Source organism: Corvus cornix, chromosome 5 (genome assembly GCF_000738735.6).
Source record: "Corvus cornix cornix isolate S_Up_H32 chromosome 5, ASM73873v5, whole genome shotgun sequence".
Taxonomy (NCBI): Eukaryota; Metazoa; Chordata; class Aves; order Passeriformes; family Corvidae; genus Corvus; species Corvus cornix.
Window position 1 is genome coordinate 54,552,489 of NC_046335.1, and position 23,858 is coordinate 54,576,346.

The window sequence follows — 23,858 nt, forward strand, 5'->3', positions numbered from 1 at the left end:
TGGAGTGAGCCCTCTATGACTTAGGCAGAGAGGAAAAGTTTTCCTGTATCTTGTCAATACACTCATTTATGCTTTTTAAATTGCCATAACTTGATGGAAGACAAAGCCAAGTGCAGTAATTACTTATCCAAAGAGAACCTTGATGTCATTTTCAGTGAGGGGCTGGGACTTTAAAGCCCATCCAGTCCCACCCCCCTGGCATGGGCAGGGACACCGTCTGCTATCCCAGCTTGCTCCAAGCCCCATCCATCCTGGCCTTGAACACTGCCAGGGATCCAGGGGCAGCCACAGCTTCTCTGGGCAACCTGTGCCAGGGCCTCAGCACCTTCACAGGGAAGAATTTATTCCCAATATCCCGTCTCAATCTCCCCTTTTCCAGTTTGGGACCATTCCCCCTTGACCAACGTCCAGCTCTCTTGGAGCCTCTTCAGGCACTGGGAGGGGCTCTAAGGGCTCCCTGGAGCCTTCTCTTTTCCAGACTGAACAATCCCAGCTGTTTGAGCCTTTCCTCATAGGAGAGATCTTCCATCCCTCTAATTTTTACTCAAAGCTTTCATGAAGGACCTGGCCAGCCCTAATAGGATGTTTTGTTGGGGTTACAGAGGAGGTTGAGATTAAAAGGGGTTAATTCCCAGTGTTGTCGCAGCTGGAAGCTCCACAGCAGAGCTGGGTTCTGAGGAAAGGAGGTAAATCAGGCTATGCCATGGAGAAGCACCACAGGAAGCTGGATACTGGGTGAGACCCCTCAATCCCTCGGGACACTCTGTCCTGGCTGTGACCCTTAAATTCCTTGGGACACTATCCTGGGTGACCCCTAGATCCCTCATGACACTCCCTCCTGGCTGCAACCCCTAGAACCTTTGCGACACTCTATCCTGTCTTGTGACCCTGAATCACTCAGGACACTGTCTGTCCCGGGCGCCACCTCCGTTTTTCCTTCTCCGCATAAGGGCCGAAGGGAGAAGCGGGAGGGAGAGGTCCCCCTTGGAAGTGTGAAGCCAAAAAAAATATATATGTTTTAAGTGCTCGAGAAAAGTTTTGCTTTCCGACGAGGATGGGATTCGAACCCACGCGTGCAGAGCACAATGGATTAGCAGTCCATCGCCTTAACCACTCGGCCACCTCGTCACAGCGACTTCTTTCTCGCCGGTCCTATAAGGAAGGGCGGCCATCGCCCCTGCAATCTCCTCCCGCCCGCCACTCCCGTGCGCGGCGGCGCCGGTTACGCGGCCCTGCACGGGCACAGTGCGGAGCGAAGCCGCCGTACCAGGACCGCGCGCCCCGCGGCGCCCGTGCAGCACCGCGCCATCCCCATCACCGAGGCTCCGGGCGTGCGCGCCGCGGGAGGCACCGAAATGGCAGCAGCACAGCGATCCGGGGAGGCCGCCATGTTGTACGACACAAGAGGGCGCCATGTTGTACGGAGCTGGGGGCAGCCATCCCCGTACGGCGCCAATGTGTCGTCACGGGCGCGGGGCGGGCGGTTGGATTTGAACGGGGCGGCGGCGACCGGGGAGCGGGAACCGGGACCGGGGACCCGGAAACCGGGATTCGGGAGCGGGGGTCCCCAAGCGGGAGGTAAGAGCGGCCGAGGGGCCCGGCGAGCGCAGGAAGCGGCGCGGGAGCGGCGGCGGCCGTTGCCAGGGGCCGGGGCGGGTGCTGCGGGGAAGGAGCGCGGGAGAAGGCGGGGGGAGAAGGTCGGCGCTGCCCCGGGAGCGGCCTCGGGATGGGCTGGATGGAAGGAGGGCTGAGGCGGTGCCACCTGCGGTGGGCGCGGAGCGTGTGGGGAAGCCCCCGATAAGGGCGGCGCGGATCGATCCGAGGTAATTAACGTCTGGTGAACGTGTTAATGTGGTGTAATTAACGATAGAGGAGATTAATGTGGGGTTGGTGATTGATAAGTGATTGGCGCCTGGGCGGCAAAGCGAGGGCGCGGGGACAAAAAGAGACGGAAAAAGAGACTATATGGGCTCATCCTAATGGGGAAAAGGTCGAGGAGGGGCGGGATGGGCGGCAGGAATGGTTTGAAGGGTTATGGAATGATTCTCGTGTAAAAAGGCGGGGGTCTTCATTAGCACAGCGACTTAGCTCGCCGCTCGTCCCTCAAGGATTGTAGAGGAATTTCAAGCAGGATTAAAGAACAGTTGAGGAAGGTGGTTGGGAAGTGAATTTCCCAATTTAATATCCCCAATAGCAGAGTGGTTAAGGCTTTTATAGCCCCAGGCTTATCTCCCCCAGCGATCTTCCCTGTCTCTCCCTTCTTTGTGTGTTCAGTCTGACTGAAAGTGGGTTTAGATGGGGTATTGGGAAGAAGTTGTTCCCTCTGTTAGGAAAATTAATTCACAACGCCAGAGTTTGTGTCCAAAAAGGAGACAGAGGGGTCCTGCAGCTTTAGTCATGAATTAAGGGAGAGGCCATGGGGTCTCTCAAATTGCTGGAGAACGCAGCCTCCTTTTTATCCTAATTTCCCTCTCCCCGTTGGCTGAGGTACTTGAGAGGTACAGACTTTGCAAATCTCCTAATAGAGACCCTCTTCTAATGTGCACGGCCCTGTCCCCTCTTTTTCTTTGTATCTTAGTTCTCTAAGTCCAGGAATTTAGCAGGGCCTTGGATAAGCATCAGTTTGTGTCAATAAGTAACATTCTCCTGTTGCTTAACTCACCTGTCAGTCCCTGGCTTAGGCAGACTCACAGTTTGTAAAAACACATTCCTCTTACTCCTTTCAGGAGGGTTTTAAGAAAATTGAGCCAGGCTCTTCTGGCTGTATCTAGAGAAGGGACAAGAAACAGCAGGCACAAGCTGAAATTCAGTTGAGAGGGAAAATGTCTTGTATGTGTCAGAGCTAACATTATCTTGGATAAGGTTTGATCTCATTTATCTCCCAGCATTTACCAGAATCTTAACTTTAAATAAAAGGTCAATTAACCAGTAATACTTAAACTGTTAGCACAGCTGTTTTCCAATATACAATAGGAAATACATGTCTAATGTGAATATAACAGGAGAACATGGACTTGAGAGGCCTGTGTACTTCAGAGCATTTCTGTGACTAGAGAAGGATGGATAGCAAAAAACACAGCATCAAAAGCTAATAGCCAGGTGTGGGTTTATGCAGTTTTCCTACTGAGGTTCATTAATGGTTTTGAATTTTGGTGCTGTATTCTATAGGAAAAGCGCATCCTTCAGCAATGGACAAGATTTACACAGACTCTAACATGGAAAGGTGAGTTGGAACCCTCTGAAAATTTTACTGTGGTATAAATATTGCCCTTTAGAGGCAAAACTTTTCTTAGTGCACTTCAACATCCCTTGAATGAAGTGTGTTTTCCATTGTGAAGAAGACCTGGGAGTTCCTTTGGTGTTTGGTGAGGGGATTTCATAGTGATGGAGTGTCAGGAGATGAACTGACCATGGACTGGGGGGGCAATCTGCTGAGTTTTCCAAAGCTTATTCTGGGAACCAGTGCTGAAATGATCAATCTGTTACAAGTACTTGTTTATTTAATTCCACACTTGTAAAAATAGCAGAGAAATCAGTTTATTAACCTCAAAACCATGGCAGAACCGTTCAGGAAACACACCTTGGTGCAATTTTGTGCCCTCATACTGACGCCTGGAAATAGAACACAAATTTTTCCAGACAATATAATGATAATATAAAAGCAAACCTTCACTTGAAAGCCTTCAGGTACCCAATATGGTGAAAAATAGTGCCCCAGATTAGATCCTTACAATTGATAAAATCAGGCAATTAGAGTATCTGGCCAATATTGTCCAACTAGAGGAGTGGTTGGTTAGGTAATGTCCCACCCCGGGTTCTGCCCTCCTACCCTACCTTTTTTATGCCTGTGGTTACGTGGTGCCAAATAAAATGTCCTTGGAGAAGTAACAGGCAAGACATAACAAAATTTTAGGAATGTGTCAATAAGCACCTGTTCACTGTGGGAAGAAAGGTGGGAAAGTACTAGAAGTTACACCGAGGCACTTAACAGTCTACAAAGCTGCAAATACATGAAGATTACATAAAAGCTGAAAACTTCAGGCATCAGTACCTGTTTCTCTTTTTCCCCTGCAGTGATAACACAGAGCACATCAGAGGGAAGCGCCTGTCCTCCGTGAGTAACTTACAGCATTCCTCGAAATAAAACTGTGTGAGGGGCAAAAGAAGCCATGGGAAGCTCAAAGAGGAACTTGCTTTCTCTTGGGAATTGCAGAAAAGCATTCTAAAAGAGCCTGTTAGACTGAGAGGATTGACTAGGGCGCTGCTGGCTCTTAGAAACTCTCTCCAGCCAAGAAACCAGCTCTTGGAGCTGCAGCTGATATCTCAGCTGTTGTGTTTTCTTTCAGATTTTAAAGGCTCCACGAAATCCTCTGGATGATCTGGGAAATGGGAATGAAATGACCCAGGTAGGTCTCCCAACCCCTTCCTTCCAATGCTCCCCAGTGCTTTGCTGATTAAACTGTGTCACTGGAATAAGGCAGGTGGTTTTAGTGCAGCATTTTTGATAATAATATTGAAACACCACTTTTGTTTGGTTTTGTGTTTCTTGGAGACCTGTGCCTGTCGTGGGTAGCAACCTGTTGTGTTCTTTATTGGCAGGACATCCACGTAGAGAGACGCAGGAGGAGCTCGCGCAGGGTCAGCTTCGCCAACACCATCAAGTGAGGGAGCTGAAGGGTGCACACCTACGTCCCTTCCTTAGCCATAAAATGCAGGGAATCATCCCTCCCCCTAAAACTGTCCTCACTGGGTAATCACAAATGACTGCAAGCAGCAGCAAGATTGTTATATCGAGTTGGGTTGAACCCTGAGAGCCATTGTTCATTTTCTCTTCCCAGCTGAAGAAAAGCACAGTTCAGTGAAATTAATACAGTTGGGAATTTTTGTTTTCCATTCAATTTCCATTCATACATCTTAAGTGTCGTAATGGCATCCTCTCCCTGAAAAATACAGTTGGGTCCAGAACACTTCTGGCTTTTGTTATCTCGTTTCAGGACATGCAGAAAAGATTGAAATTAGTCCTGATTTTTTTTTTTTTATTTGCTTTTAGAGATGGTTTTGTGTTTTCAAAAACTGGTGTTTTTGTTCTTAGCTGCAGAGTCTTCCAGCGAGATCTTAAGAACAGCATGTCAGAGACAGAAAATACAGGTAGAACTCCTTTTTCTTTTCCTGACAGGGTTCCCAGATTCCCCAGACTATTAGCAACAAGATTTTAGCTTGAATTTAAGAAATCAGAAGTTTTCTGGTTGGGGAAGGAACAACATGGTCAGCTCTTTATCCTGGGCTGGCTGAAAACCCCTTAGCCACAGAGTTTTTGCTGTGAGAAGACACATCAAGAGTGAGAACTTCAGAACATTCTTTTCTGGGCAGTTCACTCTTGTCTCAATGTTTTATTGAATCAGAATCGTGTGGGTTGGGCAAAACCTTTAAGATAATCAAGTACAAACGTGATTATGCTTCTCACACTGTAATTTTGTCATTTTCTTATTTTTAGGGTGTTCAGCAGATGAGAAGGATGATACCTTGACTAATCAGTAAGTATCATGTCTGATAGATATTTGTTATTATTCAATGTTTATTACCAACCTTTTTTCTCAGAAAAAGATAAAGCATTATTCTGGCCTCAAAGTTCTTGTAGATAAAACACAATGATGGGATCTGTAAAATTAAAATGACTTGGTGGTAAAATAACAGACTTTATATGTGAGAAGGGAATTTCATTGAACCATAGATTCTATGAAAAATAAGGAATTAATCTTCTCTTGTCATTGAAGAATTATAATGCCCCTGTATGTTAAACAGTGGTTTGTGGCAGAACAGTTAATTTCATGGGAAAAATAAGATTGTGACTCAAGTTAGAATATATTGAAGACAAATAAGCAGCATCTGGTGTCTGCTGCCCAGACCCACATGAGTTCTGCCACAGAATTCTGCACAACAAAATTCTCTGCCTCTTCAGTTTATTGATCAAGGCTTCTCTTTGAAACCCTTCAACAAACTGTTTCTCAAACCCACATTTTGTAGGAATGAAGACCCTGGGGCTGTTCCGTGTGAGATCACTGGTGAGTCTGGAAACAGATTTAATAACAAAACTACTCTGTTTATTTAAAGCTGCTGATTGTGTTTGAGTAATTTTAACATGCCTGGAGCAATCTCCCTGCCTTGGGAGAGCTCTCTCTGGATGGGCTTTGTCCCATGAAGTTGTTTACAAGGATCCTGTTATGGAAGTCTGGGTGGCTCTTCGAGGTGCTGAAGGGAGTAATGAAAATATTTTTCAGGATGTATTTGGATTTAGTTGTATTTATTTATTCAGTGCATTGATCTTCAGCTCTGTGGACAAAAAAATAAGCAAATAGCACAAAAACTGGAGTATTCCCTTTCTTTCCACAGGGATGAACACTTTGCTTCATGCCCCCATCCAGGCCTTGGGGCAGCAGACTGAGGTATGTGAAGGCTTTTAGTTTTTTGGTGCTAAAAATACCAGTGTCCAAAATAGATCACAAGAATTTGTGTAGTAAAGATTAAAAATGTTAAGTGCCTAAAAAATAAGCCTTTGTATTCACATAAAATTCTTCTGAAAGTGAGTATCTGTTTTGAAGTGTTTCCTAATCTGATAGGCATTAGACTGCAACATAAATAACTCTTGCTTCTGAAATTCCTCTGTAACTTCTCAGTAATGAACTAGTTCCTCCATTCTTCTCTTCTTTGCAAACCTTCATGAGCCCCACTTTCTTTACTAATATCATATAAGTTTTTAAGGCAAGTATAATAATCACGATTATTAATATGATCACAGTTATACTTTGCAAAGGTGAGGCCAGCTAACCAGTCAGAGAGAATCCAAATTCTTTAAATATTTCATTGAACTAGTTACTTCCTAATTCTGCCCTTAATTCTATGCTAGATGCAGCAACCAATTCTTATCTCATCTGATAATCTAATTTAGCAGTCACGTTTGGAATGTGCACACAACTAGGATTGTTGTTTAAATTCAAATAACCACATAAACCATGTTTATGTAATAGGTCTAAAGCTAATCTGTTTTGTAAGGTCCCACACATTATGGAAGTTACATTCTGTAATTTGTCAAAATCTTGCACTAACTTTAAGACTACATTTTCCTTCCCAGAAATTAATGTAGTTTCTATTATTACTATGAACATGTAATTATTTATCATTTTCATCTAGATCTAATAAATGGTATTTCCCTAGAAGATCATATCCTATCCTAAAACAATAGGATTTGCATATATACATGAAAACTCCACGGTGTGGGTCAGAGTCTTGTCTGTGCTGTGTTTCACGTGTGGTTGCTGGTTTGGCCCACATGTGATGAACTCAGGGTTCAAGTCCTTCCACTTTGAGTGTAGTATAGGTCACCAGGGAGATTTGATATGGTCCCTTCCACTTCTCCTGGATTGGGTTCTGATGCACACTGTATTTCTTGGTTGGAAAGGATATACAGGCCAGTCTAGTCCCAATGATTTGTTGGTAACAATGTATCTTTTAAAACTTACAAGAGTTAATTTTAATGCTTCATAGGATATTGGGTTTGCTTTACCAGTCTGGTTTCAGGTTTGAGAGTAATCCTCACTGGTTTGGCAATCTCTGATCATCCAGGTGTCTCAGTTGCCCTGAGGGTTACAGGGTTACAGCATTCTCTGCCTCCTCTAAGATTTCTTCCAACTATTCTGATTCCTGTAGCATAAAAATCTTTGCTTTAAAGGCTTGTGATTCTGGTGTTTGAATTTGTATTTCCCCATCCTGTAAAGTTATTTGAACATCCAATTCTCCCAATAAATCTCTCCCCAGCAAGGGGATTGGGCATTCAGGCATATATACAAATTGGTGTTTTCCCCACTGGTTTATTAATTTAAATAGTAATAGTTGTAAAAAAGGGCCTCTTCTCGTTCCTCCCTGTCGCACCCGCAATGCTTACAGGTTCTGAGCTAAGTTTTCCTTTTCGTGTATTCAGTGCTGAATAAGTTGTTCCTGTATCAATTAAAAAAATTACCTTTTCATTCCCAGTAATAATGCAACCAGGGCTCAGGTGAGGATGATACCCCTGGTTCCTTCAGGGGGGTTTTTCATTTTCATTTGAGGTCTTGAGCCTGATGGCTTGAAGAGCCTGGTTTAGGTTCTTTGATTTCCCCTGACCTGGGGACACTCCCTTTTCCAATGTCCCCTTCCTTTACAAATTGCTAAATACACTTCAGCTACCAACTATCACAGCACAAACTGCTAAATCCATTTCAGCCACTAAATATCACAGTACAATTGGCCAGATATACTTCAGCCACTAATTAATGCAAATTACTAAAGTACTTCTTTAGTCACCAATTATTATAATAATTAACCAATTGTTTCTGTGTGAGGGGGGTCCTGAGTCCTAATTATGGTTTCAAATACTTCAGCAACTCTGTCCAGGTCTTCCTTATAAACTCCTGCCACCTTTCTCCATGACATCAAATCCACTATTAAAAACAGGGTTACTGGACCATAATTCCCAACCACCTGCTGGAGGGGAGCCATCAGAACTTCCCTGGCATCTCCCCCAACATCTCCTTGCTGCCTTTTAGTGCAGCCTGCAATCGGACCAAAATCCTCCAATCCCCTAAAATGTTCTTTCTGTTGCAGTTCACTTTCCCAAGACTTCCTTGTGTGTCTATCCCTATTCCCCAGGGATTCATCATTCACCCTCCCCTTATTCTTTGCCACAGAGCAACCATCAGCTCTAAATCATCCTCCTCTTCTTCTCGCCTGCGCTTTAAGCCCCTCTGTCCTGTGCTGCCACACAAAACAACACCTCTTTCAACCCTTTGCCTTTCTTTTCCTTTTCAAGTGTATAAGGAGCTTCATCCCACTTACTTTCCCTTCTGCAAAACAACATTAACTGCAATATGATATTATACTGTAATATGATGGATATACTGTATCCATCCTTTGGCCACTTCTCTTGATCTTCCAGCATGTAAAGTGGCCATCACTGATTACAAACTTTTATAAGTTTTCCACGTGTGAGGGGATCACCCCCAATTTGTGGTCGAAATAGAAGGTGGAAATCATGTTGTAGAGAAATAGAAAATACTGATCCATAAGTCTCAGTAACTGGTCTGTGCTTGCTAAGATGTGGCTAGATGGGAAGTGTGAGATGAGACACATTGTTTCATTAAAAGCCATTTAAATACTATGCATTTGAGTAATTCAGTCATTGTCCTGTCCTTAAATATGTTACTGCTTATCAGGGAGGCCTGAAATCAACAGGTTGGGTTTTTTTAAAAAAAATTTATAGAGCTAAAACCTTAGGACTTTACATTAGTCAACATTAGTTGACTTCTGTTTCGAATAGAACAAAGCATTGGTCATTTGTTTTAAGTGTCAGTTGCTGAATTCTCCTTTTTTGTTGCTTTTCAGTGGCATGACATGGACCACACTGCTCCAAGGACGGACAGGCAGGACACCACCCTCCCCTTCTCAGAGGAGAACGAGATGGAGATGACAGCCAGTCACACAGCCATGATCTCACGGAACCTCAGAGCCCCCCAGCCTGACAGAACCGAGAAAATAGACCTCACCTCCTTCCTGGCCAAGTTAAACTCCAGCCAGGGGAAGGCAGAAAGCAGCAAGGAATTGAGTTTGCTCTCTGACCCCACAAACCATCTGGGCCCATCTTTGGAACAGAAGGAAGAGGCCACTACTGTGAAAAAAATAGATTTCAATGAATTTCTGCTGAGACTGAAGTCAAACAATCCTGCTGAGGCACCTGACAAGGAGAATGTTTGCTGTGTCCCTTCCCAAGGCTCAGGAAACATGGCACGACTGTCCGGGGAGTTTGACTATTCCCATGAGCCGCTGGACACCTGCAATGTGACAAAAGTGTTTCGAGGCCGAGAAGGTGGGATGGAGATGACAAAATGTGAGGCAGCTGATGTTAGAATTCCATTCCCTGGCATTGGTGAGGCTCCACCAGAGCAGTGGGAGTGTGCGGATGTCACCGAGGTGTTTGCAGACAAGGGCATGGACGTGACAACCAGTCACACTGCCAAAGTGTCCTTCGCCCTCTCCACGGTCGGGAACCAAAGTCTCGACTTCCAAAAGGATTTCCCACCCACAGAGTTGGATAATTCTGTGTTAAGGAGAGCATCTAATCAGGACTTCAATGTTCAGCAGGAGTTTTGTGCAGACAGAAGAACAGCAAATGCTGAAGACAGAGGAGACCCCCCAGTGCTGCGAGTTGGGAAACAGGAGGCCAGGGCATTGTCTACCATCCAGGGATCTGTTTCGTCTGAGACCGACATCCGAGGGCACAAAACTGTTGTGTTTTCTGAGTGTGATGACATGGGAATGACTGGGAATTACAGAGACATCATCTGTAAGGCCAGCACCACAGAAAAGGATGCCATAAAAAATGCCAAAAAATGCCATAAAACCTGTGAAAAGCCAGTGAGTACCAACCCTCCGCTCACAGGGAGCGGATCACCGGCGCGTGGGGACATCCCAAGGGGTCTGGCACCTAGAGATAATCCTGCTGCTGGGCCCTATAAAACCAGTGCACTTCAACTGCCTTCAGCCTCATGTGGACACATGGAAAACATGTCCCAAGCTCGTGGTCCTGCTGCAGCTAGCACTGGGTTTGGCCCATATACGCATTTGGGGGCTTGCGGTGTTTTGAAGAGCGGGTTTGATCCCTCTGCAAACCCCCAGCTTGTTTTTTCAGGTGAGAAGACAGTAATAATCGCAGGAGAAGACATGGACTTGGTTAAAACTTGTGTTAAGGATGGTGGAAAGAATGTTGATAATGAACATCCCACTGCAGTGTTCACCTCTGTCACCTGCAAACCTCATTTCCTGGGTAACAGATCCACACCTTCCAATGTAACTGAGACAGAAGAAATGGAAATAACAAGATGCCACACTGTTGTCTTTGATGGTCAAAGCAGTGGGATAACAGCAGAACCGAAACAAATGCCCTGTAAAATCATTCCAAGAAAGAACCAGAGCAAAAATGTCACTGAGGGTGACATATTTGTGTATTCTGTAGATATGGACAAGGAAAATGTTGAAGTGAGGAGTATTGATGGGAATAATAAATGGAGCCAGGCTATGGAAAGGAATGCTCAAGATCTTCGGACAATAGTGGTTGATAAGAAACTTGGAAAAACCAACTTCCAGGCAAGTGGTCTGAGTTCCTGTGCCAAGAGCATGTGTTTGTTACAAGAGCAAAACAGAGGAGTCCATGAGAATGTCGTCACTAACACCAGTGCATCCCTGTCTTTGCAAAGCCGAGAAGTTGTGGTATCACAGCCTCTGGAAGAAGACCTTCCAAGCGTCTCAGATTTCTGCACAAATGATGCAACAGGCGTGTTTTTGGGTGATCAAAGCATGGACATAACCAAAGCTCATCCTGCTGCCTTTGAGATTGCTCCTAGTAACGGTGAACAAGAATTCATGGATTATAATCAGAACAATGCATCCAAGCATCTGCAAAACCAGCCCTTCCCGTTTTCCAGTCACCGTGGTGTGGATATCGTGAGTCAAACTCCAGCAATGGAATGTGGGGACTTGAAAATGAACACCAGTAAGCAAATTGTTACTGCTTTGGCTCCAAGTGGTTCATTTACTTTCAGTAACAATCCTGCTCCCTCTGGAATGAGAGGAAATGAACAGTTTGGGACAGTAATAGGAATAAATGCAGACAGCCAAAACTCAGAGAGGCAAGAGAAACCCCAGCCTGTGAGGGCAGTAAGCAAAGTATTGCCAACCCGAGGAGACTCTGACAGACATTTTTCCATGGGTAGAACAGTTTCTTCAAGAGAGGATTTAAAAACTCCTCCCTCAGCTCATGTGCTGCTCCGGAGGGGTGCAGAAGAGCCAGTGTGGACCAGGACATCTGAGGCACCCAAGGGAAGTTCCCAGTTGTCTTTGTTAGGAGAAAAGTCTGTTGTGTTTCCCCATGGTGAAAACATGGACATGACTGGCAGGTGTGTGGTGATGGTTCCAGATTACAGCATCAACATTGTTCTGTCACAAAACAAAGCAGCACCTGGATGCTTTGGTCAAGATGGAAATGAAACAATGTTCTTAGAAAAAGGGGCCACAGCAACAACGCCGGCGGAGCGGGGTGGGCAGGAGGCTGCTGCAGGTGGCAGCACCATCAGTTTTGCTCTGGCTCAGGATGTGGAGATCACCACAATTCACACGGCACAGCACAGACAGCCCATCCCAGCCATTCCTGCTGACAAAACCATTGTGTTTGCCCACGACCAGGAGGACATGGACATCACTGCATCCCACACTGTCGCTGTCAGTAAGAACATCTGTGGATTTGAGGCCCAGCAGGTGCCCCACACAAACACCCAGCAGCCACCACAGCACATGCACAGTGGGTTGGTGCCCTGCAGAGGTGACATGGACTCCTCACAATATGCCACAAAACCTGAGGATAAGCCCAGCATTCCCTCTTCTGCTTTACCAGCCTCAGCATTTCCTAGTGAGAAAGGAGCTACCCAGGTCCCCAGTGGCACAACACCACATTCAGTTTATTCTGTCTCCCTTCAAGAAAGTACTGTGGATGTGGGGGCACCCCGGGATCATGGCCTTCCCACGGATAATTCTGTCTCTGTAAGCAGGGAGCAGGATCTCACATCACCAGAAAAACTGCAATCAAAGAGAATATCTTTCAAGTTCCCAAGTAAGGGCCCTGTGGATCACAGGGAAGAAAGTGGCAGTTTGGGATCCTGTGTTACCTTTCCCATGCAGGGATCAGATCCTTGGAAGGGTCATCCATATACCCCTAGTACTCAGAGAAACCAGCTAGTGGAACAGGATTCATCTCAGTGTGGAGATTCAGATTTGGGCTTGGCTGGAGCAAACCCTGTTCCAGCTGCTAACAAGGAATCCAAGAAAAATGAGGAGCTGTCAGCTGAAGAGGAGGTGCCTCCAAAAGACTTTCAAATAACCTCTGAACAAACTAGGCAACCTTTGGTCAGTGATAGTCCAAGGGATCAGACTTATCCCACTCTTCCACCAGCAGTTTCAGGTATTTTAGATATTTGTTCAAAACTGAAAGATCTGAGAAGGAAATCTCTTTCCGTTTCCAAAACTGTTTCTTCTGACCAGTTGCCCAGTTCCTCAGCTCAGCCAGAGGATACTGTGAGGTTGGCAGAAAACACTGTCAGTGAAGCAAATAACTTCCTTGATACCAAAAAACAGGAGAACACAGGTCTGGAATCTGGAGCTGATCCCATAGAAATAGTGCCTAAGGATGAATATCCAGGAATAAGTATCCCTCTGGGTATATTCCAGCCTAAATTACCAAACAAGAGAAATCGTGTTTCCAGTGCAGAAGACATAAATACAAAATCAGACAGAGCAGAAGCCCCAGTTCCAGCAAACAGCAGTGAAACCCCAGGTAACAAGTCCAGCAGGCAGAACTTCAGCCCTTTTCAGTTCATAGCAGAAGAATTTCTCCCTGTGTGCCTGGAGGAAATGGATTCCAATGAATCTGTCAGCTCTGAACTCATGGAAAATGCTTGGGATAATAAAAATAAAAAACAAATCCCCCACTCTGAAAAGGGTCCATCTGAAGAGACAAAAACTTGCAACACAAAAAGAGCTTTGGGACCAACTGAGGAGGATCTTCAAAGCCCCAAGAAGGCCAAGAGGGATGAACATGTGGATGCTGGGGCCTCTCAAGAGTTGGAGGTGAGCCTGGTCCCTCACTGTAAGGATACAGGGAGCACTACCAGGGCTTAAGTTTTGGGGGGGGGGGGGGTAAGTGGATCTGTTAGTAGGTTTTCTTGTTTTTCATAACCACCAGTTTGCTGTCACTCTCCTGTGTCATTCCCTGTGGTTTTCATTGTTTTGCCAAGTTACAAGAATCAGGTTGATGTGTGCAACATTCCTGTACCAGGCAAAACAGGCAGAAGGAGGGATTTGCCAATTTTAAACTTCTCTGCATAGTATCCCTTTAATCCTTTCAAGGAACAGCTACAATAAACCACTGATCCAGTTAGGTTGTTTCATATAACTGTATTGATTTATTTTTTTAAATTTTGTTCATATTAGGTGACTTTTGATGTTGTCCCTCAGGACCAAGCAGAAGTTGAGGAAGGTGGAGAACCTCCAAATCTCTCAGCTAAAAGCCCCGCGTGTCCTCACGCCAGCACCAGCAGCTCCCTGGATTCTGTGAAGGCTGACACAGAGTTAACACGTAAGAGACCATTTGTGATAAGAGTCCCAAACCTTGTGTTCTTTGCCCTGTAAGATTGTTATTAACTCCACCAACATCCCCCCCCACACACACTTTCTATTTTGTTTTCCCAGTCCAGCGCAGCAGTCAGGTGGAGTCCCAGCTTCTCACAGACAGCATTTGTGAAGAAAATTTATGGGAGGTATGGACACAGCTGGATGACAGCAACTTCTTGTCCTAACAGGAAAAAAATCCTGTGTGCATACACCACTGAGCATTTGGTCTTGAAAAATGGACTTACCTGTATGTTTTTCCTCAAATGTACAGAAATTTCAGAGTGGTGCTATCACGGTTGGGGAGTTTTTTACCCTTCTTCAAGTCCATGTTGTGATTCAGAAGCCCCGGCGCAGCCAGCTTCCAGCCAGTGTGAGTGGAACAATATAACTGACCTTAAATAATACTCCTTTGTTGTTTTGGGTTTTAATCTTTAGCAACTCAAACATCTTTAAATGAAAACCGGAACAGATTTCTATCTCCTCACCAAATACCATATATTCAGGATTTCAGGGTTACTGTTCTTGGATAAATATGCTAATTCTTGCTTTTTTAACTTGTTTTAAGGACAATCAATTCGGAAGTAAGAATTAGAAGCTCAGTCTGATCTTTCCACTTTATCTTCTTGCTGTGTCCATCAGCCACTACTGCCTGCAGCTACTCAGCACTCCTCCTGCCTGTTCTAGTCTCTCCTTTGGAAATGCTTCACCATGACATTGCTGCTCTTTATTTCCTCACCTGAAGGAAGGGGAAGAATTAAAGAACAGAAGTCTGACTTCTAAATCCCTTCCATTTTTATTTGAAATGCTCTCCCAGCTTAGCTGCAGTTTACTTTACAAATTTATTCATACTGAGTTGTCTCTAAATAGTCATCAGGCTTAGTGATGCTGCTACTATGCACTAGTGACTGGTAAAAAACTGCCACCACCCCCACAAAAGCCCCTGAAAACTCTCTCTAAAGGAGTGGAAGTAACTGATGTCAGTTATTTACGAGCTTTACTATACAGGAAGCTTTCTGAAATACCTCCCCTCATATTTATTTGAGGAATGAAGCTCCATAAGGCTTCCCTAAGACTTGGGAGCTTGATTCTGAATTAAGGATAACTTTGAATTACGCATTGTTTTATTGGGGAGCACTCTTGTTACCTGCATAACACATACATGTTTTCAAGTCTTCATCTAAAAGGGAGTGAACCTCTTTCAGTAATACTTAATTTCATTTTTTTGAGCCCTAATGATGAGGCACATATCCCAAAAGGAAGTCTGTGCTCCGGCGTGAGGAAACACAAGGCGTGAAAGCAGAATTGAATTGATTGGAAGTTACTATTTCTGAAAAATATGGATTTTTTTTTTCCTTTTTCTTCCTACTTTTCCCTGTGTTTTTTTCCCAGTGTGCAGTCAGTGCACCTCCTACTGCAGAAGATCTCATCTACAGCCAGTACGTTCACCGGCCCAAGCTGCGGATTTATGAGGAGGATTGCCAGGACCTGTCTCGGAAAACAGTGGAGTGAGTGGTTTTCCAGTCACACAGTTTATCAGTAATTCATTTTTTCAGCTCTGGGTGCATGGAAATGGCCTGAAGAAAGTTAATACATTACATATAGGAAAAGTAAAAATATAGTTAGTAGTTTATTACAGATTTAGAAATGAATTGTACAAATATCAACGTGCTGCTTTATGTGGTCAATGCAATTGTAACAAGACTTTCAACTTTTTTTTCTCCATATTTCAGGTTAAAACCACATGTGAGTGTCCTTGATCAGCCCCTGGTGAACGTGATCAGGAGTTTGTGGGAAGTAATGAGAACCTGCACTGATGAAGAGGTAATGCTGTATGGAGATAATATATGTAATGAAGAAGTGAGGATAATTTATTTAATACACATCAAATAAGAACCAGAATAGTCACAAAATAACAGCAGGTGAAACAAGGCAAAATATTTTCTCAGTGGTAAACTGCTGAGAACTTCCAGCATGTCAGGAGAATGCAAGGAAATATGTCCTTTGAAATATATTAAAGGGGAAAGAAATGACCCACAGTTACTGCATATAAAACCCAGAAAATTAATAAAAGCATCCCACAAGAATTGAGAAGGTGGATCAAGAGATTTTGGTTTCTGCTTTTTGAATGTCAAGAATAAAGATCTACTCCTTGAAAATAAAGAGTCAAAATTGATTGGAGACACAGTATTTTTCATAATTCATCATTAGTTTGGCATAGGATATCACTGAGGTTGGGTGGTGAGCTAGAGTCAGGAAGGATTATATTTCCATTCACTTTCTCTTCTGTATTTCCCATTCATCACAGCTGAGTAAGTTTGGCGCAGAACTGAACAAGATGAAATCCTGTTTCACCAAGGAGGCTAAAATCTTGTCTCATAATGAGAAGGAGACATTGTACAGGAAACTGCTGCAGAGTGCTGAGGTAAGGAGCCACAGGGCTGCAGGCATTTGCCTTTAAAAAGTCACTTCTACCACATTTCTTGTCTTTAAATGTGTAGGAGCTTAATGATTTTAAGTGTGTACTCTCATGGAAGTTTCTTTCTTATAAATACATTTCCCTTTTATTTGTATGCAAATACAACACTGGGACAGTGACTGATAGTGACTTTCTTGCAGTCACACTGTAGGAACCATCTGCCTAAGAGTTTTGGTGATTAACAGTGAAAAATGGGAGTATTAAAGGAAACACCATCAAAAATTAGCTCTGTATACTGCAGCAATGCCAGTGTTAGTAAGTAGGTAAGTAGTATTAGCAAGTATTTAGGAAGAAATTCTTCCCTGAGAGGTGCTGAGGCCCTGGCACAGGTTGCCCAGAGAAGCTGTGGCTGCCCCTGGATCCCTGGAAGTGTCCAAGGCCAGGTTGGATGGGGCTTGGAGCAAGCTGGGATAGTGGAAGATGTCCCTGCTCGTGGCAGGGCATTGGAATTGGATGATCTTTGAAGTCCTTTTCAACCCAAACCATTCAGGGGTTCTCTGATAAGTTACAAGGAAGTGCACAAGTAATGCATTGACAGGGATCAAAGATGTGTATTTATAAAAGCTCTAGGGGATTTATTTATTTCCATGTCTTATCCCTCACTAGGGAGATTCAGTGAGCATTTAGTAATTTCTTATTATGGGCTACTGCCCCACTGTTTGTCAGTTGCCTCTTCCCTCTAATGACAGATTTCACTAGCTGCTTTAATTAATTAGCAAGCAAAGAGCCCCGTGGTGATCCCAGAAGAAAATTCAGGTTTTAAAATAATATCACTGACTCAATTACAATTTTCCCATCTTAGGAACAATACAGAAAGCTCCAGTCAAGAATAGAAAAGGTGGATGACCAGACAAAGGAGGTAGAGAACTCCGTGGTTGCTCTGGAATCAGGTGTGTGTTTCCAAACAGGTGACCAATATGCTGCTTTCTCTTTTTTCTGCAGAGCTGCTGTTTAAAAGGTCAGTTCAGGATTCTGTGTGGTTGTTGGATACAAGCTGCAGTCAGAACTTGGCATTACTATGTAATGATGCTCTGTAGTTTCAATTCTTTATCTCCAATGCCTTAAGCAGAAATCAAATTGCACAGTAGCAGCTCTAAAGCAGTGCAATAAAACGAGTTTTGCAAGTTCATATCACTTTTTGAGGTTTTTGGTAGATACTTTTCCATATTTTTGTATATTTTTTTTAGTTAACTTCGAAGTGTTGAGATTTCTAGAGCCCACAAACCAACAAAATTAACTCTAAGTATTGAATCTGGGAGTTCTGCACAGACCTGACACTTCTTTCCCACAGATTCTTTTTGGGATGAAGAAGAAGCCACCTGCAGTGCTGGAATGGCAGGAGGGCAGAATGTACAGAAAGGTAATGGAACCAGCTGAATGCACTTTTTGTCTGGTGTTTTAGAATGTGGAGAGGGTGATACTCAACCCCCACCCTGAGGGATTTAGACACTGCTGCTCTTTCCTGCATTGCACATAGCTAATTACATAGGGGTTAAAGAATGAAAAGGACTGGTTTTCCCTGGAAAAAGGGAATTTAGAACTTGCTACCTGAAGAGTGTGTGCTGGCTGTCATATTCAGTACTTTAATTGTCCAATAATTATAACCTTTAACTCGGTAGGAACAGTGAGTGCACAGCAAATTAGGGCTTCCAAATTAGGGCTACTCTTTTCTCTCATTCTTTTCCTTTTCTTTCCTTTTTTCCCTTTGCTTTAGAATTGCAAAGCATCACAGCCCAAGAAGAGGAACTTCTGAGGTAAGATGTCAAAGAGGATTTAAGAATCAGGTGCACTCTCCGTTTTTAGAGGGTTGGTCTGTTTTTAACCACTGTACCACATCCCATGGGATTGGTTTATCCTTGCAGAGAACTGTCAGAGATGGATGCTGAGGATGAGCGTGATTTGGCTGAGATGGAGGAGCTCAAGAAGACTGAAAGGGTCTGCCTGGAAATCCTGAAGAAATATGAGTAAGGAAAACACCTCCAGGTTTTAATTTTTAGTAGCTATTTCTGGGGCCTCATATGTACATGAATGTGTTTGGGTTTGGTTTTCCTTGTTATTTGATGTGGGAGATCTTGGGATGCCCATCTCCTTGCAGCCTAAGGTAGGCAATAAAGCCTTGGAGAACTTCCATGTGTGAGGCAGTTATTCCATTAGCAGCTTTGCAGTGGTACTCTGTGTTCAGGGTTTCTACATCCAACTCTTCTTCAACCCCAAAATTGACATTTATATAAAATTTATAGTAATATGCTTGCATTCCCAACAGATTCTTATATTCTGTTAGAATATAAGCCTCTGTTTGGCATTGGAAAATTTCATTGGTGTATGATGTGGTAAGAGCTGCAAGTGCATTTAATACTCTCATGTTTGTCCCTCACAAAGTTGTTTTGAATTGATTGGTTGGTTGGTTGAAACTTGGGGTGATGGTGGGTTTTTTTTTTCCCTGTTTCAGCTTCACTGAGTGGGAGTTGATGGAATGGAGTGAGCAGCAAGCTGTCTTTAATTTTCTTTATGATTCTGTGACACTCACAGTTGTGTTTGGACCCCCAGCAGGTGAGTCACAAAATGGGTAGATTTGTGTTTTATGAATTTGAAATGTTAGAGAATAGAAACTATTAAAATATCCATATTTTTAAAGATTTGCTGAAGGGAAATAGTAAATAGAAAATATACTACAGTGTGTAAGCTGAGAGAGGTAGCTTTGAATATGTTTTTCATATGAAAATTCAGAAATGTGTGTAATGCATGGCTGTTTCTGAAGATGAAGAGCTGTAACTCCAGAACTAAGCATGGAAATAACTGGGGTTTTTTAACTTTCTTTCTCAGATGGTGAGTTTTTCGCTGCACGTCCTTCCAGAAGCATCATTAGCCTGGACTTTGAATCCTTCCTGGATGGTGAGATTTTTGAGTAGTGTGAAAGTAGCAGCCCTGCTAATCTGTTGTTGGGAAGACTCAAAATGTGTGCTTTATCTTCTAATGCTTTATGGAATGGCTTTTCAAAGATTTCTGGTTTTCTTTTGTGTTGCAGAGGAACAAGCTCCACCCTCCTCGTGTTTAGTCCAAAGACTCCTCTTCCAGTTTATTGAAAGTCGGGGAAGCTGGCAGGAAAAGTGTCCCACACTGCACTACTTGCCCCAGGTAACATTCCAGGGAAACTCTGAAGACTCTGAAACAAACCCAATTATTATTTTCTGCCACAGAGAAAATAGAGCTGAGCTGAGAACCAAAGTACCTTAATGAAAGCTTCAGGAATGCAACCCAAAATCTGCTTCAGGAATATTCTGAGGTATCAGGGGAAATACCTGTCTCTGAAGGCAGGAGTCCTAAAAGGTGGAGTTTATTAAAAAAACTTTTTTTTCCCCCGGAAAAAAAAAAAATTGAGCTCAAGGCCATTCTGCCTCCCAAAGAATGTAGGTTTAAATTGCCAAGGCAAACTTCTGTGTTCCTGGGTGACTGTGGACCTGTTGGCAAAGCTGAAAGGACAAATTTAAAGCAAAAAATGTACATTTGTTACACTTGTACAATTTCATTTTTCCATCCAAACTGAGGTAGCAGTTAAACCATTTCTATTTTTTGTACTTTCTAGGATGAGCTGTGTGTTCAAGCATCACGTGGTCACCCCTTGAGTGCTGATGTTGCTTTTCTGATTGCCCCCCCAGGCGCTCTTTGACATCTCCTTGGTGGTGAATCGCTGCAAGATCTTGGGAGAGGAGTTGGAATTTCTGGAGAGGTGGGGTGCAAAATTCCATCTCCTGGAGACAGATGTCAAAAACACTGAGTGAGTAAATTTAGATAATTTAGTGGTGGGATTGTTGGGGTGTCCTGTGCAGGGCCAGGAGCTGGACTTTGATGATCCTTGTGGGTCCCTTCTGACTCAGGATGGTCTGTGATTCTATAAGATGGTGTGCACAGTCGCCTTAAGAGGGAGTTTCTAGATAATCAGAAGCAAAACACTGAAGTAGTTTCAATTTGGTTTTCTTAAAAGCTTTGGTTTACTTAAAAGCTATTTTTAAAAACAATTTCTTTTCATACAATTGCACTGTAGTGTCCCAGTACATGGAAATTAAGCTGTTCATGGGTTCCTCGATTTTATGACTATTAGACAACTTCTCCTTCCTTGCTGTTTTCCTGCTCAACTTGCCTTTCTTAAATATTTAGGCCAAATTGTAGCAATGCAAAGGAAACAGAGCCAAGAGTTTACCTGTAGCTTAGGGCTTTGTTTCCTTTAATCTTGCGTTTGCCTCAGAGGAACCCAGAGTGCCGAGAATATTTCTCTGCCTGTTTTTAAGGGTTCTTACCCCCCCTGAACAACACTGTTTTAGTCTCCAACCTTGGAAAAAATTACCAACAATCAGACAAGAACTAGAAAATACAGTGGTGTGAATTAGGTGATAGACTACTATGTAAGATTGTCACAGGGTGAAAAATTTAGAGGTTTTGGGCTTCTCTTTGTAGTAAATAGGCAAGAGTAAAAAATGGAGGATTGTTGTTGTTCTCTAAACCTTCTTCTCCTTCTTCTACTACTCCATGTTCTGCAGTAAAAGTAATTTGGGATGATTGGATAGAGAATTCCACACTTCCTGCCCGTGTTACTGAATAATTGGTAGGAAAGTGAAAATAATGTATGTTTTTAGTAACTATTGGTTAAAATATCTTTAAAAGGCTGTGTAAATCTTGATAGAGAGACTTCACTCCTGCTTTCTGTGCTCTATGCTGTACCTGGGTCACGCTAGTGGCTCTGTTCCTCTGATAAGGCTTAATAAACAACTCTCTGGAAGCATTGAAAATCAAGGAAAAGTCTCGGTTTATCTTTGAAACTCCTTGCAAGGACTTTCAGCAAATTCTCTCCCATCAGGAGGGATTTGATTTATGGCACAGTTCAGTGTCACCTCAGCCAAGCAGAATCAGTCACGGAAGGAGGGGTGCACTGAAACTGAAGTTTACTTTCTTTACTTTCCATTTTCCATTGCTACTTCCCAATTTTTTGGCATGTCCCAGTGGTACAAGACAAATACAATTTCACCTCATCCTTCCATTATTGATGCATATCTTTAATTAAGAAGTGCCCAATTATTAATTTGCTCTGCCCTCCTTGGTGCTGTTCCAGAGGTTATTCTAATTTTGTAGTTCCCTTTGCAAGAGTGCCAAAAGTGCCATGGAACTGGAGGCAAATCAGTCCTACTTAAAACATTAGGAAACCTTAACTACCTGGGAATGTTTTATGGTAACTAGAAAACATATTTTTAATCTCTATTCTCCCATAATTTCTGGATGGTTCTGTGAATTACGTGTGCATTAACTTTTTCTGTGGGAGAAGTTGGGGGTTTGCTTTCCAAAGTGTTGATAAAGTGTGAAGGATCTTTTTTATCTTATTCCTGAAGTTCCTGTGGGTCTGTGCTGGATCTCTTTAAAAGTTACTGCGCTTGTTGCATCAGTGACATCATGTATTTCTGCTCCTGGCACTAATTCCAAGGTGGAAGCAGCTCATTTGACTGTTTTGCATGGATCTTTGTGTTTATTTCCACAGGGTGAAGCTTGTGTTCTCCTCTTCCGTGGCTTTTGCAAAGTTTGAGTTGTCTCTGGCTCTCTCTCATGACTACCCATCTGCTGCACTTCCCTTCAGTGTCCAAACCCACATTGGGAATATCGGGTGAGCTGACAAAGCACCGCTGCATGTGACTCCGTTCTGAATTAGGGATGGGGGATTGAACCCTCGGGATCCTCTCCAACACATGTGATAATTTTATCTTCCCCAGGGAGAAGGAAATTGCTGCTGTTCTCTCCGGTGTTCCAGTTGGTCACCACTATCTGCAGAGAATTGTCTTCTCGATCCATCAGAATCTGCTCCAGGGTCCCAGATGATCCACTGGATCCACGGGCAGGACTGAAGCAGTCAGAATGGGTAGTCTGTGAATTTAGTCTTATGAGAATTCCAGCTGTGTATCCCTGCAATGGGAATGCTGTTACCCACTCAGCTCTAGTATTCCTGCCTATTTAGTATCCTTGTGGCTTACACCAAGTAGAATGCTTGGTGTAGGCCACAAGTTTTACAAAAGCAGGGGTGTCTGAAGAGGAGGAGAAGGAAATTCCTACGTCCTTTGTAAGTTCAAGGTGTTCTCTCAGTCACTGGTGGTCATTCCTGGCCCAGATAGTCATGATTGGATAGTCATTCTTAGCATGGAAATTCTTCTGCCATAGCCCATTGATTTTGTCCTGGGGTCATTTACAGGGCTCTTGGACGAAGCAATGAGTGTTCTCTAAATTATTGCAACTGGAATTTACTTTCACTGACATTATTTCACTACCACATGCAATTTAACAGATCCCACCATGTCTGGTGTTTATCCATGGCCTGGGACCCCTCCCAGGCCAGACACTATATCCCTGCATCTGATGAATTAACCAGTTAACCTGTAGAAATTAACCCGGTCACTAAAGTCAGAAATATTTTTGGAATTAAGGCTAAAAATCCCTGTGCTTGCCCACAGGCTCTGGGATGCAACAGCCTGAAAGCCGTCACTGTGATTCTCTGGCTGAAGTTAGTTCTGACACTCATTGTCTTAGTCCAGCACTATCTCTGGGTGCTGGGACACTGTCCCAGTTTGGAATGCCGTGGAATTTTAGCAAGGAGACTGAACTCCTAAAACCTGGGAGTGTCTGTGAGCTCTAGCTTGGTTTTGTGTATATTTTGTGTATTATGTGGGTCTTGCTGTTGGAACTGATCTCACCCTGACCAAGCCAAAGCACCAACTTTGGCTCAGCTCTCAGTTCTGCAGCTGCAAATCTTGGTACCCTGTAAAATATGTTGAATTTAAAAATGTTTTCCTGTATTTTAGTGTTTATATATTTTGTCTTTTTACGAAGTTTGCTTCTGTATGAAAAGTGGAAGTTCAATAAAGATTGGATTTATCGCTCTTCCTGCTTCAAAGGGAGATTATGGGCTGCTCTATTTAAACTGGTGACTGAAAATTCAGTGCTAAATTCAATTCAAAATATTGGAATAATTATGTTAAATACTTGGGAAGGCTTTTCACAGTATGATTTTTTTTCCCCTTGCCTTTCCTAGTGCTAGTTTTCTATGTCCTGGCTTTTCACGAGAATTTATTGTATTTTAATTTGGAAGATAGCACCCAAATCA

The 23,858-nt window shown here is 43.4% G+C and overlaps 1 protein-coding gene and 1 non-coding gene across 2 annotated transcripts; one reads left to right on the forward strand and one right to left on the reverse strand.

The window, feature by feature from the left end:
- The first annotated feature begins 703 nt into the window (after positions 1–703).
- On the forward strand, positions 704–23,650 carry KNL1 (kinetochore scaffold 1). The gene is made up of 27 exons (XM_039552947.1): positions 704–735; positions 1,133–1,578; positions 3,169–3,223; positions 4,075–4,114; positions 4,347–4,406; positions 4,600–4,661; positions 5,093–5,148; positions 5,495–5,534; positions 6,025–6,062; positions 6,391–6,443; positions 9,415–13,704; positions 14,092–14,212; positions 14,326–14,393; positions 14,519–14,617; positions 15,637–15,752; positions 15,978–16,068; positions 16,553–16,669; positions 17,526–17,613; positions 18,015–18,083; positions 18,438–18,477; positions 18,586–18,687; positions 19,173–19,273; positions 19,547–19,615; positions 19,749–19,858; positions 20,380–20,498; positions 22,248–22,370; positions 22,477–23,650. The coding sequence occupies exons 1-27, from the start codon at positions 704–706 to the stop codon at positions 22,580–22,582; spliced, it is 6,711 nt and encodes a 2,236-aa protein (XP_039408881.1). The 3' UTR covers positions 22,583–23,650.
- Positions 1,047–1,128, reverse strand: TRNAS-GCU. Its single transcript has one exon. It is a non-coding gene; the product is annotated as a tRNA-Ser (tRNA).
- Positions 23,651–23,858: the final 208 nt, after the last annotated feature.